Source organism: Benincasa hispida, chromosome 1 (genome assembly GCF_009727055.1).
Source record: "Benincasa hispida cultivar B227 chromosome 1, ASM972705v1, whole genome shotgun sequence".
Lineage (NCBI taxonomy): Eukaryota > Viridiplantae > Streptophyta > Magnoliopsida > Cucurbitales > Cucurbitaceae > Benincasa > Benincasa hispida.
In genome coordinates this window covers 16,795,381-16,810,163 of record NC_052349.1, presented here as the reverse complement: position 1 = coordinate 16,810,163, position 14,783 = coordinate 16,795,381, and the positions used below count along the sequence as shown (strand labels likewise).

Sequence of the window (14,783 nt, the reverse complement as noted above, 5' to 3'; positions counted from 1 at the left end):
TCAATATACGACTTTAGTAAGCTCTCTAGAGATGAAGATTGTGGCGCTTGTGAACTGCTAGCTTGATTTTGCGATTGATCGTTTGTTCGCGGGAAAAATCCTAGTGGCCCTTCTTTTTGCATCATCGATTGAAAATTTTGTTGTTGATTTTTCCATGCAAAATTGAGGTGATTTCTCCACCCAGGGTTGTAACTATTGGAGAAAAGGTTATTCTTTATGTAGTAAACAGATTGCGGATTCCTTGGACACTCTTCCATCGGATGGACTTCTCCGCAAGTGGCACAACTTGTGCTCGTTTGATCGATTGCATTGACCTACCCACTTTGTGTTCCCGGGCTATTGATTACGATCCCCTAAATCAGATTCATCATCGCATTCATTTGATTTTGTAGGGATGTGATGGCCCCAGTACTTACATCACCTTCTTTAATTCTAAGTCGTTGATCGCTTTCCCTCCAGTCTTCGTGATTCTTCGAAATGCGATCAAATATATTTTTAGCCTCGTCATATGTTTTGTCAAGCCGACCTCAAGCTGCTGTAGCATTGGCAGTCGTCTGCGATGCAGGGTTTAAACGTGATAGAAAATTTCCATTTGGAGACAATCGGGTAAGCCATTGTACGGACAATCTCGCACCAGTCTTTTAAACCTCGCCCAGGCATCACTAAACGATTTGTCAATATTCTGTTCAAAATTTGTAATCAACTTCCTCCTTCTTGCGTTTTTTGTCGGGGGGAAGTACTTCTTCATGAACATCTCAACTACTTGTTCCCAAGATGTGATTTCCCCTAGTTCGAGAGAATAGGCCCATTTTCTGGCTTGGTCACACAGTGAAAATGGGAACAACGTGAGTCGAACCTCCTCAAATGAGAGGTTTGGGAACACAAACGTATTGTAGATTTCAATAAAACTCTGGAGATGGGTGTGCAGATCCTCGCCACGCCTTCCACCAAACTGTCCGACAGTCTGAATCATCTGCAGCGTAACCAGCTTCATCTCGAACCTCGATCCGTCCAGGGCCTGTCTCTTATACACATCTAGATGTGTATAAGAGACAGGTCAAGAGCTGGCCTCATGATTCTTGGGGAGAAATCATAGAGGTTGGGCGACACATAGTCCCGAATGGGTCTATTGCAGTCGTTAGCTAGGAGAATGGGGTTTGCCATGACATTGTTCTCGTTTTCTCTTTTTACCGGTTGTTCCGCCATTCTAGGATTTCTCCCTTGTTATTGTCAGTGGTTGTCTCGTTGTCTTCTTCTGAATGTTCTTTCAATCTTTGGGTCGTAGTTGGGCTCAGGAACTTGTCCTTCGCTCATACGACGCCCGCTTCGGAGAGGCAGTGCACAAAGATGGAAAGTTGCAAAGAAAATAAAAAAAGTTACCGTTAGCACAATATGTATTGCCATAGTCCCTGACAACGGTGCCAAAAACTTGATGCGTTGTGAATGTGATGAAATAATGGTATGATATTGCAGTGGTGAATTATGCGTTGCACCCTCCTTATGCGATTCTAATCTGACTCTCTCGAGCGAAGATTCTAATCTGACTTTTCCAAGCCTATATTCTATCCTTAGACCACCCTCTCGAGCATCTCTAAAGGATGAATGACGCATACATAAGACAAGACGATCGCATAAAGTGAAGATCTCAGGTCATGCTAGCTAAGTAGTTTTCAACCCATTCAGAAATTTAGCTACTCGTGCGAAATGTGAAGAGATTAAACAAATGTTGAGATGCAAATTCCATTTTATAACTAAAGTCAGAATATAAAAAACAATGGAAAGTAGGGATAAAAAGCCTGGTAACAATGTCTTGCTTCCCGAGGCTTTTACACTATCTTTTACTCTACTTTACCCAAAAGAATGTTCTTACTTCCGTAAGTGTCAGCCCTCTCTCCGTTTGCAGCACCTCCCAGCAGTCTTTCGAGCTACCCAGGAGTGATCTCTCGGTGTCCTCTTCTCTTCACTCGCCTCCGCCTTTTAAGTGTAAGAAAACTATGAAAAACGGCTAACTGTCTTCTATATGGCGAACTCTCTATATGGCTAAGCTAGTTTATCGATGGTGGCATTTGGTATTTATAGAGATCAAGGTGAATAAGCTTTTCTCTCTAATGATTGCAATAATGGGAGGTCATTAAATCTTCTGTCTGATGCGCGGATTAATGGTCACCGAAAAGTTGAGTGTACTTGCTACAGTGTGTCGTTAACGGCTTGTCAACTAAATTTGGATTCGACCACCATCAGCTTTCCATCCCATCATGATTTATTAAGCTTTCACCTTGATGCGCTGTCTTTATGCAGCCACCTTTTTTAGCTGCTTTTCGCGAGCACATACGATTGCATGGCTTTACGGTCGCAATCTTTCAATGCGCGCGGACGCCGAATTCCCTTGGATCGCAATCTTCTTTGCACCAACGCATTTTACTGCGCAAAATAAGTAAATTAGCTACTTTAATGCGATGAACACATGCGATCGCAATGTTCTCAACTTAATGCTTTTAGACACGATTTTGCATATTTTTACCGTTGCATTCCCACATTGTTCCATATTTGTGTTGTAATAACGTGCATTTCTGCCCGTTATCACTTACTTTTTCCTACACGATCGTATACTTCACCTAAACGATCAAGCATCTTGTCTATGCGATAGACGACCTCATCTCCCACTTGCTTGATCATTGTGTATGGTCTCTCTTCCTTCTTCTCTCTGCCAAATCCCAACAAAAGCCCACACTTTGGATTCTCACTCCAAGAATACTGAAGGCTCTGAGTGGTGGTGTCATCTCCGTTTCCTTCTGTTCGAGTGGTGATTGTTCGAGGTAGATGGTTGGGTTTTAGACTCGCTATGAAGAAGAAATCTTCATCTGGTATGATCTCTTGATCTCTTTAACATTATGAATGCATATTAGTATGTTTGAATGTATATGTGGCAATTTTGTCACAATAAATTGGAAAGATCCGCTTCCGCTCGTAGGTACTCTTGAATAAGAGTTCCTTCACTTTTTTCTAAGGCAGATTCTGTCTAGGCTAGGGTTCTTAAGCTGACGAAAACGAAACACCCCTACCTGGGAACCTACCTGGAAAGGTGAATTAGATATATTTTCTACAAGCATGCGACAATTGGTCAAAGACTCTGTTAAAGAGTTTAATAGATGATGATCAAAAGTTTTTTTTTTTTTTTTTTAACTATTCGAGGTAAATGTTACTCTTGGGAAAACCTAAAAAGTCACTTAGTTAAAATCCTTACCCGTGTTTTTTCTAGGTAAACTAAACCCTAGGTTATAAAATACTCAGTGGGAGGAAGAAATGTATCTGATATGTCAACGATTCCACTCACATGTCTCCCTGAATATTCACACTGTAAGATTCATGCTTGGCCTCGTGGTGCCTTGGGAGCATCCCCCTTCGAATGGTGTTTGCATGAGTCAATATCCAGGTGGACGGAGAGAGTGTTTATAGTAAGTGGGTGAAAGGTGTGTGTCAACACATCCTACGGTCTCTGTCATTGGTTCACACCGTGAGATCATTTTGTAATCCCTCATGGCACCCTAGGAGTGTCCCCCTTCGGATGGGTTTTGTGCACTTTGTCGAGATCAAGATGAACTTCAGAAATGGATAGGTTCGCTTTAGGTTTTGTCCCAATCGGATTTTTTCCCTTCGGATTGGCTTCTTGGGTGGATCTCTAGCACCTAAAATGGCGGGTCACATTTACGAGGGATTGTTAAGTAAGTTACTGATCTCTTGATCAAATCAATGATGACTAGTCGTTATAGGCGCAAAAGTTGTTCCTGTATTAATGACTGGTTGAGAATGTCTCAATTTAGAGGAGGGATAATTTACCTCCCTTCGGCGGCTTTTGTTCTAAACCTTTGAAGCGTCATTGCGAAACTAAATGTCACATGGGGTTCATATTAGTTTTGCTAAAACCTTATTGGATGTTGTTTGTTTTACAACGGCCGTTTGCTTAAAATCTAACATAGGTCAATGTGCTTTCTTTTCAACAACTTGTTAGTATTTCTATTTAGTGTTTTTCATATGACCGATTACATACAGTAGAAAGAATTGTGTAAAACTTTTTTCGTGGTAAACGACCTCGAATTTTTCATGGTTGAGGAATGTCCTCAAGTCTCGACCCTTAATGCACCTTGAAGTGTTTGCAATGCATATGAATTATGGATGAAGGCTAATTAGTTGGCCAAACTTCACATTTTGGCTAGCATACCTGATGTTTTAGCCAAAAGGGTTGAGAACATAGTCATTGCACGTGAGATCATGGACTCGGTGCAAGATTTCTTTGAATGTCAGTTCTTACTTTTCGAGCACAAAGGGATGGATGACAAAACCAATAGTGTTAGTTGTTCTGACACTGATCCCACTTCTCTCCAAAAGAGGAGGACAGACAGTAAATCTAATTTATTGGTCTTGAAGACGTGTTTGGTAGAGAATGATGATCCTACCTAGATCCTAGATTCAGGTGCTACCAACCATGCCAGTTCCTCTTACCAAGGATTTAGTTCCTAGTAAATGTTGCCACAGGGAGAGATGACTCTTAGAGTCGGCACTAGTGAGGTTGTTTCAACTATTGTGATTGGCAGGTTGAAGTTATTTGTTGATAAGAAGCGTTATCTGTTACTGGATAATGTTTTCATAGTTTCTCATATCAAGAGGAACTTAATCTCAATTTTTTGTCTCATTGAACAAGGGTATACCATCTCCTTTTTTGAGAATAAAGTATTTATTTTCAAGAATGGAATGGAGATTAGTTATGGTTCAATGGAAAGTAACTTATATGTACTAAGGTCATTAGTCATAAAAGCCTTGTTTAACACTAAAATGTTCAGTAGGACAACAACAGCTAAAAGACCAAAGGTTTCTCCTAAGGAAAACGCTTATCTTTGGCATCTAAGGTTAGGTCACATCAACCTCAATAAAATTGAGTAGTTGGTGAAGAATGGACTTCTAAAGAGTTTGGAAGAAAACTCCATGTCAGTATGTGAATCATTCCTCGAAGGCAAGATGACCAAACGACCTTTTACTGGAAAAGGTTACAGAGCCAAGGAAGTCTTGAAGCTTGTACATTTAGACCTCTGTGGTTCGATGAGTGTTAGAGCTCGAGGTGGGTATGAATATTTCATCTCATTAGTAGATGATTATTTAAGGTACCAGTATCTTTACCTAATGTAACGTAGGTCTGAAGCCCTTGACATGTTCAAAGAGTATAAGGCTAAAGTTGAAAACTTGTTAGTTGAGAAGATAAAAACACTACGATCTGATCATGGTGGAGAATATATGGACCTCCAATTCCAGAACTATATGACAGAACATGGGATTGCATCCCAACTCTCGGTCCCACGTACACTTCTGCAGAATGGTGTATCAGAAAGGAGAAAAAGAACCTTGTGGGACTTGGTTCGGTATATGATGAGTTATGCTCATCATCCATACTTGTTTTGGGGTTTTGCAGTGGAGACTGCATGCTATATCTTGAATAACATTCCCACGAAAAGTGTTTTTGAAACACCTTTTGAGCTATGGAGATGCCGTAAAGGTAATTTACGCCACTTCAGGATTTGGAGGTATCCAGCACACGTGCTTGTGACTAACCCAAAGAAGTTGGAACCGTGTTCGAAGGTTTACCTTTGTGTAGGCTATCTCAAGGAAACGAGGGGTGGATACTTCTATGATTCGTGTGGGAACAAAGTTTTAGTTTCTACAGATGCTATCTTCTTGGAAAAAGACCATATCCGGGATCATAACCCACAGAGTAAACTTGTTTACGTGAGATTTCTAGTGAGACTAAGACTACTGAGGGTTCAACAAGAGTTGTTGAGGTCGGTGCATCTAGTCAACCAGCTCAAGAGTTTAGACTGCCTCGACGTAGTGGAAGGGTTATGAACCCACCGGATCGCTACATGGGTTTAACTAAAGCCTAAAACATTGTTTCTAATGATGGGGTCGAGAATCCATTGTCTGTTAAGGCCATGAACCAGGAAATGGAGTCTATGTACTTCAATAACATCTGGGAGCTTGTTGATCCGCCTGATGGGGTAAGACCTATTGGGTGTAAGTGGATCTATAGGCGAAAGAAAGGTATAGATGGAAAGGTGCAAACCTTTAAGGCTCGATTCATGGCAAAGGGTTATACCCTGGTCGAGGGAGTTGACTATGAGGAAACTTTCTCATCTGTTGTCATGCTCAAGTCTATCAGGATAGTCCTATCCATAGCTACATTTTATGATTATGAAATATGAAAAATGGATGTCAAGACTGCCTTTCTTAATGGTAATCTTCAGGAGACTATCTATATGACTCAACCAGAGGGGTTCGCCATTTTAGATTAAGAGCAAAAAGTTTGCAAACTTAATAGGTCCATTTATTGGCTGAAAAAAACGTCTCGATCATGGAACATTAGATTTGACACTGCAGTCAAATCGTTTGGCTTTGATCAGAACGTTGATGAGCCTTGTGTTTATAAGAAGATCATTAACAGCTTAGTAGCTTTCGTGGTATTGTATGTGGATGATATCTTACTCATTGGGAATGATGTAGGGTATCTGACTGACATTAAGAAGTGGCTAGCTGCCTAGTTCCAAATGAAAGATTTGAATGAGACACAGTATGTTCTAGGGATCTGGATCAATCGGGATCGTAAGAATAAAAGGTTAGCCTTGTCTTAGGCATCGTACATCGATCAAATGTTGATCAGGTACAGGATAAAGTATTCCAGGATTGGTTTGATACCTTTCAGGCATGGAATAGTTTTGTCTAAGGATCAATGTCCTAAGACACCTCAAGAAATTGAGAAGATGAGATGGATTCCCTATGCTTCAGCTGTAGGAAGCTTAATGTATGCAATGTTGTGTACCATACCTGACATTTGCTATGCAGTAGGGATTGTCAGTCGGTATCAGTCCAATCTAGGATTTGATCTCTGGATGGTGGTCAAGATGATCCTCAAGTATCTTCGAAGAACGAGAGACTACATACTCGTATATGGAGATAAGTGTTGGGTTTTATGTCCTAAAAACTCGCAGTTTGTAAAATGATAAAAATTTTCTATAATCAATATACTTGTTATTGATTTCATAAATTGTACGAAAGTCTAAATCCAATAAACTAAGACCCATGACTATTGTATGAGTACTTGAACTTTATGTGGAGACATAAGAGTGGATCAGGTTCGAGTAAATAGTCAAAATGATCTATGGTACATGAATAAGGTTGGGTACCTTATTCTGGTAACACCATTGGATGCGGCCTATTCTGTAGTTGTTATAAAGAGTTATAAAGTGCTACATACGATGTGATTCTAATTCGTACATGTTATGACATGAGGAGTGGGGGCATCCTATGCAATGAGTTTGCATAAGATCAGGACCAAGAAATAAGTCACTCTTACTTTATAACGTTGTTTATTGTTTAAGACTGATTATTTCACCTTTATAAACTAGGTTAACTCAATCTTAATCCTGAGCTAGCTATGAACTTCTGTTTGTTCGGGATTATCCTTTGATCTGCAAACGGTGAGAGTAGTCCAATAACATTGCTCAATAAGCTTACCATTTTGAGGATCATGCCGGATGAATAGCTGGGGACATAGCCTTGCAAGATGGAGTTCACGCCTACCCGATTTAGGGATAGAAGAAAGGTTGTTCTCTCAAGTACTGAATCCAGGTCTTGAACAAGGGGCCCCACCCTCTCATTGGGCTGAGAAAATTTGGTTTAGTGATTGGATCACAAACTAGTTGTTCATTAGAGGATCAGTAGGTACTTAAAAAATAAGACGAAATATCGGGGGTAAAACAAATATTTGACCCAGTCGTTATTACGAACAACCTGTGAAGGGTCAACTTGCTGATTATGATTAAATCATGTGGACATAATATATCTACAGTGAGGGGAGTGCAACTATGGGCATTAGTGGAGTAAATGAATGGAGATTAATTTGGTCTAATGAGTTTAGCCAATTAATCTCGGATCATTGAGCCCATGATCTGTAGCTTCGCGAAGTCCTCCTACTAACTCGTAACGGACTAGCTCTAGAATAGCGTGATAAGTTAATTTGAAACGTTCAAATTAGAATTTAGGGAATTAGTATTTATGAGATATAATTATATGTTTAATTTTAGAATTAAATGGAATAAGGGAATTTGTATATTTAAATATGATTTAAATATATAAAGATGGATATGTGTTAAAATTAATTTAATATTTGATATTAAATCAATTAAGTTTTATTTAATAATTAATTTATGAAATTAATTAAAATTTTCATTTTAAAATCAAAATTTGATTTTTTGAGATAAAATTGAAAAAGCAAAACAAAACAAAACACTTAAATGGAAAATGAGGATTTTCCATTATCCATCTTTTGAAGTAGCTCACATAAGAAGCAATATCTTTGCCTTGTCTTCTCCAAGCATGAGCTGTAACTCATGCAATTCTTCTCTTTGTATGTTGATCTACAATATAATGAAGAGATTGGAGTGAAAATCGGGCATGCAATCCATAGAGATTTTGAGAGAAAAATTAGTTTGAAGAAAGTGTACTTTAGATGATTTTCTACAGTGAGCATTTCTCCTTCTACCCTTAATTCAAGATTGTTTTGAGTCCCACAACTCAATCTAGAGTACCAAGAGAATAGTGGGGAAGATCTTGAGGTGGTCTACAACAAGATTTGGAGAAGATAACAGCTAGTGAAGGAGCTTTGAAGAAGTTCTACAAGAGGTATGTCTTGAAACTCATTTTTTTCTGTAAAAGAATGCTTTATATTTTGCCAAAATTAGTAAATTTGAATGCTTAGATGATCCTTATGCTTCCACTACTGTTGATACATTCTTACAATGAGGATCTGATCCTTACAGGATACACAGACTCTAACTTTCAGACTGATAGAGATTCTCGCAAATCGACATCGGGGTTAATGTTCACTCTGAATGGAGGGGCTGTAGTATGGCGAATCATCAAGCAAGGATGCATCACGAACTCCACTATAGAAGCCGAATACGTAACAGCTTATAAAGCAGCTAAGAAGGCTGTTTGGCTGACGAAATTCCTTTCAGATTTGGAAGTTGTTCCACATATGGATTTACCTATCACTCTGTATTGTGATAATAGCGGGACTGTGGCAAATTCGAATGAGCCTCGGAGTCATCATCGGGGCAAGCATATAGAGCGAAAATACCACTTGATCAGGGAGATTGTGCATCGTAGTGATGTGATAGTTCCATAAACTTTGATCGGTGTCGGTTTATGTTTTTTTGAATCTATGTGAAAGTCGGTCAATTTAGGTGTTTGTCCAGCATCCATCAATCATTGCAGCCCAGCCCATCGACAGCCATCCATTCATTGTCCGTCCATCGATTTTCAATCGTCCGTCCAGCGTTGCAGGTGCATCCCGACTCCATCGTTCACCGTTCCCTCGATAAGGCTACGTTCACTTTTCAACTATCAACGGTAGGCTGAAATACTTTTAGTTTTGGTTACTTTGAGACTTGAGTTTTGTAAGGCTGAAATACTTTTAGTTTTGGTTACTTTGAGGCTTGAGTTTTTGTAAGACTGAAATACTAAATAGTAAATCAATTTTATTACTTTGAGTTTTTGTAAGACTGAAATACTAAATCAATTTTTTGTTGGATCTAAAATTATTCTGTGAAATTGTGAATTGTGTGATACTGACATAGTGTGGTTCAGCTTCATGGATTTAATGGATATGAAATTTGATGGAACTGCAACTGATACTTCAAAAAATGAACGAGATGCAAAAACTGATGTCAATACAAATATCGTTGATGTTGATTCAACAAATGAGATATTAGATGTTCCAAATCCACAAAAAAAAAAAGGAGGGTTGTGAAAAAATCTATAGTTTAGGATCATTTTGAGGGGCTAAAAGGTGATCCTAAAGACCCTCATGCTCAATGTAAATACTGTAGAGTTTTCTATGCATGCCATTCTAAACGTAATAGTACTAAGACTATGAAGAATCATTTGGAAAATTGTAAAAAATACCCTTACCAAAAAAAGAGATGTCAAACCCAAATGACATTAGCTTTCAAAACTAAAGACAAAGACAGTATTGGAGATAATACTTCATAACTTGTATGTGAGTCATATAGTTTAGAGAGTTGTCATGAAGCGTTGGTTGAAATGGTAATTATTGAAAAATTTCCCTTCAAGTTTGTGGAGGGTAAAGGATTTAAGAAATTTGTCGATAGATTAACATGTGCAAGTCAATCTAGATTTGTTGTTTCGTCTTGGTTTACTGTGGCTAGAGATGTGCTTAAGTTGTATGTCAATGAGAAAAAGTGTTTGAAAGACATGTTTGCGAACAAGAAGTATAGAGTTTCTCTCATTATGGATTGTTAGACATCGAGACAAATGTTGGAAAGGTAGCAGCACGCAACGGAAGCGACGAGGATCGATAAGCACTCTAAATGATTAATTTTGGCATAAAACAAAACATACTCAAACAGAATATAAAGGGTTTCATGACATACCTTTGAAGAACCATTGAAATCTTGATTTCCAGTTACTAAATCCTCCAAATCTTTGTGCAGACCACCACAAGATCTTCCCTACTATTCTATTGGTGCTCTAGATTGAGTTGTGAGACTCAAAATAAGCTGGAATCAAATGGAACTTGGAGAATGCTCACTGTAGCAACCCAAAATGAAGAACACTTTATTCTACCCGAATTTTCAGAAAAATTCAATCGGTTGCATCACTTTTAACTTCACTCCAATCTCTTCAATATATTGCAGACTATCATGAAATTTGCTGCATGAGATGTAGCTCATGCTTCGAGTAATTGAAGGTTGAAGATAATGGGTTCTTTGTAAGCTACTTTAAAGATGAAGATGAAAAATCTCATTTTTCCTTTTTTGTGTAATTTTCTATTTTCAAAATCTAAAATTGATTTTAAAATCATATTTTATTTCTAAAATCAAAATTTATTAATTGTACAAATTAATTTCACAGATTAATTTTCTAATAAAATTAATAAATAATTATTTAAACAATTTAAATAATTCTAATTAATTTAATATCCAATATTAAATTAATTTTACACAAATCCATCTTCAAATATTTAAATCATATTTAAATATATATTCTCCAATTTCGTTTGATTCTAATTTGAACATTTCAAATTAACTTATCACGCTACTTTAGAGCTAATCTATTTCCGAGCTAGTAGGGGGACCTCGTGGACCTATAGATCATAGGCTCCAACGATTCGAGATTAATCGGCTAAACTCATTAGACCGATCTAACCCCTCATTTTTTAACTAATGGGTCACTCCACTAAAGCCCATAGTTGAAATGCCCTCACTGTAGATATAGTATGTCCACTCGATATAACCATTAACCCTTCACAGGTTATTCGTAATAACGGCTGGGTCAAATCTCTGTTTTACCCTCGAAATTGTCTTTTGTTTCTTAAGTCCCCACTGATCCCCTAATGAACATTTGTTTTGTGATCCAATCAACAAAATCGAGTCCCTCTCAGGCCAATGAGAGGGCAGAGTCCCTTATTCAATACCCAAAATCAGCATTTAAGAGAACAACCTCTCTACTATCCCTAAAAGCGGGTAGGAGTGAATTCCATCTTGCACCCTATGTCCCCAGTTATCTATCTAGTCTTACCCCTAAAATGGGAGGTTTATTGAGCCGGTGTTGTTGAGTCAACCCCCACCTATGAAAATCTAAGGATGATTCCAAATAAACAGGAGTTCATAGTTAGTTCAGAATTAAGGTCAAGCTATCTAGGTCATCACTTTGAAATAGTCAGTCTTAAATAATAAATAACGTTATAAAGTAAGAGTGACTGATTTCGTGGTCTGATCTTGTACACCTCCACTCCTCATGTCCTAACATGAATGAATTAGGATCACTTCGTTTGTAGCACTTTACAACTCCTTGTAACAACTACAAAGCAGGTCGCATCCAATAGTGTTACCAGAATAAGGTACCCAATCTTATTCATATACTATAGATCATTTTGACTATTTACTCGAACTTGATCCACCTTTATGTCTCCATATAAAGTTCAAGTACTCATCCAATAGTCAAGGGACTTTCAAGTTTATTGGATTTCTATTCAATAACACCTTATTGAATTATCAAAATAAGTTCCATTATTTACATACCATAAGTTTTAGGACATAAAACCCAACACAAAATATAAATTACATGGTACTAACTGCCCATTTCATAGATTTTGATTGGAGTTTACATAAAAGGATACTTAGTTTTTGTCCAATTGAGAATCATAAAGGTGATACTATTCGTAAAACTGTTGAAAGGAATTTGAAGGATTGGGGCATTGAAAGGGAAATAACTTTGACGGTTGATAATGCAAGTTCGAATGACATTGCCATTGCTTATCTTCTGAGAAGATTCAATAAGGGATTATTGTTTGGTGGAGAATTTCTGCATGTTCGTTGTTGTGCTCATATATTAAATCTTATAGTATGTGATGCTTTTAAGGAACATAATGATTGCATTAATAGGATTCGATATGTTGTACGATTTATAAGATCTTCTTCTACACGTTTTTTGAAATTTAAAAAGTGCATTGAAATTGAAAAAATTTCTTGTAAGAGTTTTGTGTGTCTTGAAGTTCCCACTAGATGGAACTCCACATATTTGATGCTTGAAGCAGTTGTGAAGTTTGAAAAGGCTTTTGATAGATTAGAAGATGAAGATGCTTCTTATAGACACGATTTGTCACCAAATAAGGAAGATTGGAAAAATGCTAAGATGTTGATTAGGTTTATAAAAGTCTTTTATGATGTGACATTGAAAATTTCAGGCTCTTTGTACACCACTTTGAATATGGTTTTTCATCAGATTACAGTGGTTTAGAATTGTATACGTTTGAATGCTGGTAGTGCAAATGCAATGCTAGTTGGAATGGCCAATAGCACAAGGCCAAATTTGAGAAGTATTGGGGGAACAATGAAAAAAATAATCTATTGTTGTATGTTGCTATTGTGCTAGATCCTCGAAAAAAGTTAAGGTTTGTATTTTTTTGTCTTGAATTTTTTTGGGCCAGAGGTTGCCAAATCTATGGAAAATGTAGTGGAGCAATGTTGTAGACGTCTCTTTCATGAGTACAGTAATCAGAGTGGTAGTGGGAGTACTACTACTATTAATACACCAATTGTCTCAGCCTCGGAGACCATTATTGATTGTGATCCAACTGAAAAGGTGGGTGAAGACTTTGTCTATGATACAATTGGTATTGATTTTGAAGGCGATGAGACTACACCTTTCAAACAGGGGTCAGAGATTGATATTTATTTGTTAGAAGCCAATGTTAAGAATGAAGGTGATTTTAACATACTTCAGTGGTGGAAGATGAACAGTCATCAGTTTGAGGTTCCTAGTCGTATGGCTAGAGATATTTTGGCAATTCCAATATCTACTGTAGCATATAAGTTAGTTTTTAGTTCAGGAGGACGTGTTTTTGATTCATCACATTGTTCATTGGCTCCAAAAACAGTGGAGGCTCTCATTTGTACTCAAATTTGGCTACATTCTGGTCCAATAGATCTTGAAGTTCAGCATGACTTGGAAGAAGCTTCATTTTTTGAAGAAGGTATTTATTCAATTGTTTAACTTTAAACTTTATTCATTTGTATTTTGTAGTTGTAACTTGTTAGTTTAAAATCTTAATGAGGTGTTCTTTCTCTTCTTAATCTTAATTATATAGGATTTAGAGCGGTTATGGATAATGAAAAAGAGATTCAAGGCCTTATAGATTTTGCAAAGTTGTCACTTATCGATTAAGCATTTATCATTTATAGCAGTGATTTTGGTTGTATTTGACTATTTTTGACGTACTACTATTTGTGTTTTATTGTAATTTGGTTGTATTTGACTTTATATTGTAATTTCTAATTTGATTGTGTGTCATGTGACATTTGTGATGTGACGTACTATTTGTGTTTTCATTGTATTTGATACTATTTGTGACGTACACTCTCGACACTCATATTAGTTTTATTTTCAAATATATATGTATTATGTACTTCTTTAAGCAATTAAGCGAAGCGAACACAATCCCAAAAAATGGACATGTTAATTATTAAATATTAAGGGTTGTCAAATCAAATCATATCAATATTTTATTTTTAATACCTCTATTCCATAACCATAAGTATTAAAATGTGAAATGGTATATTGAATTCTGAATCACAATCACAAATTAATAGAGAAAACTAAACATTATTGATAAGGAAGAAAAAGGAAGTTAACAAATAGTTAACTTTTGATAGTTAATTTAATTTGTATTTAAGAATTGCTATTTATAACGATAATGATTTATAACTAAGTATAACTTTTACCTAATAGCAAATAGTACTAACTACTAAGTGGTAAATGTAAATAATTAATTATTAAATATAGCAATTTTTCTAAGAATATTATTTAAGAAAAGAAAAAAAAAGGAAAACAGCAAACCGGTCGACCAAACCGATCAACTGACCGAACGGTCAACCGGTTGTGTTTCTGCTCAGTCGACAGTCGGACTGGTTTGGTCAGATTCAGAATAGATTCTTCTCGGTTAGGCATCAGTCTGGTAAAAAAACCGACCCCGATCGACCGATGATCACTCCTAGTGGCACGTGTACAAACCAAGTATAGTAGTATTATGTAATAATATGTTAAAATGAAAACTACCAAATGAACAAAAAAATACATAACAACATAAAAGATTTAAATTACCTTAAAAATCTGCTTTGCAGGACCCAAGAATCATCAATAAAATGTGCAGTGATTGT

The 14,783-nt window shown here is 37.0% G+C and overlaps 1 protein-coding gene across 1 annotated transcript; it reads left to right on the top strand.

Annotated features, from left to right (window-relative positions):
* The first annotated feature begins 12,189 nt into the window (after nucleotides 1-12,189).
* LOC120076128 (zinc finger BED domain-containing protein RICESLEEPER 2-like) lies at nucleotides 12,190-13,791 on the top strand. Its single transcript, XM_039029907.1, has 4 exons — nucleotides 12,190-12,770; nucleotides 12,891-12,943; nucleotides 13,055-13,600; nucleotides 13,715-13,791. The coding sequence occupies exons 1-4, from the start codon at nucleotides 12,190-12,192 to the stop codon at nucleotides 13,789-13,791; spliced, it is 1,257 nt and encodes a 418-aa protein (XP_038885835.1).
* The last annotated feature ends 992 nt before the right edge of the window (nucleotides 13,792-14,783 follow it).

Excerpts from the sequence above, each read along its gene's own strand:
- LOC120076128 (XM_039029907.1), top strand. The coding sequence starts at position 12,190 with ATGGTACTAACTGCCCATTTCATAGATTTTGATTGGAGTTTACATAAA. Across the intron at positions 12,944-13,054 it reads CACAAGGCCAAATTTGAGAA|AGGTTGCCAAATCTATGGAA; the intron begins GTATTGGGGGAA and ends TTTTTGGGCCAG. Across the intron at positions 13,601-13,714 it reads AGCTTCATTTTTTGAAGAAG|GATTTAGAGCGGTTATGGAT; the intron begins GTATTTATTCAA and ends TTAATTATATAG.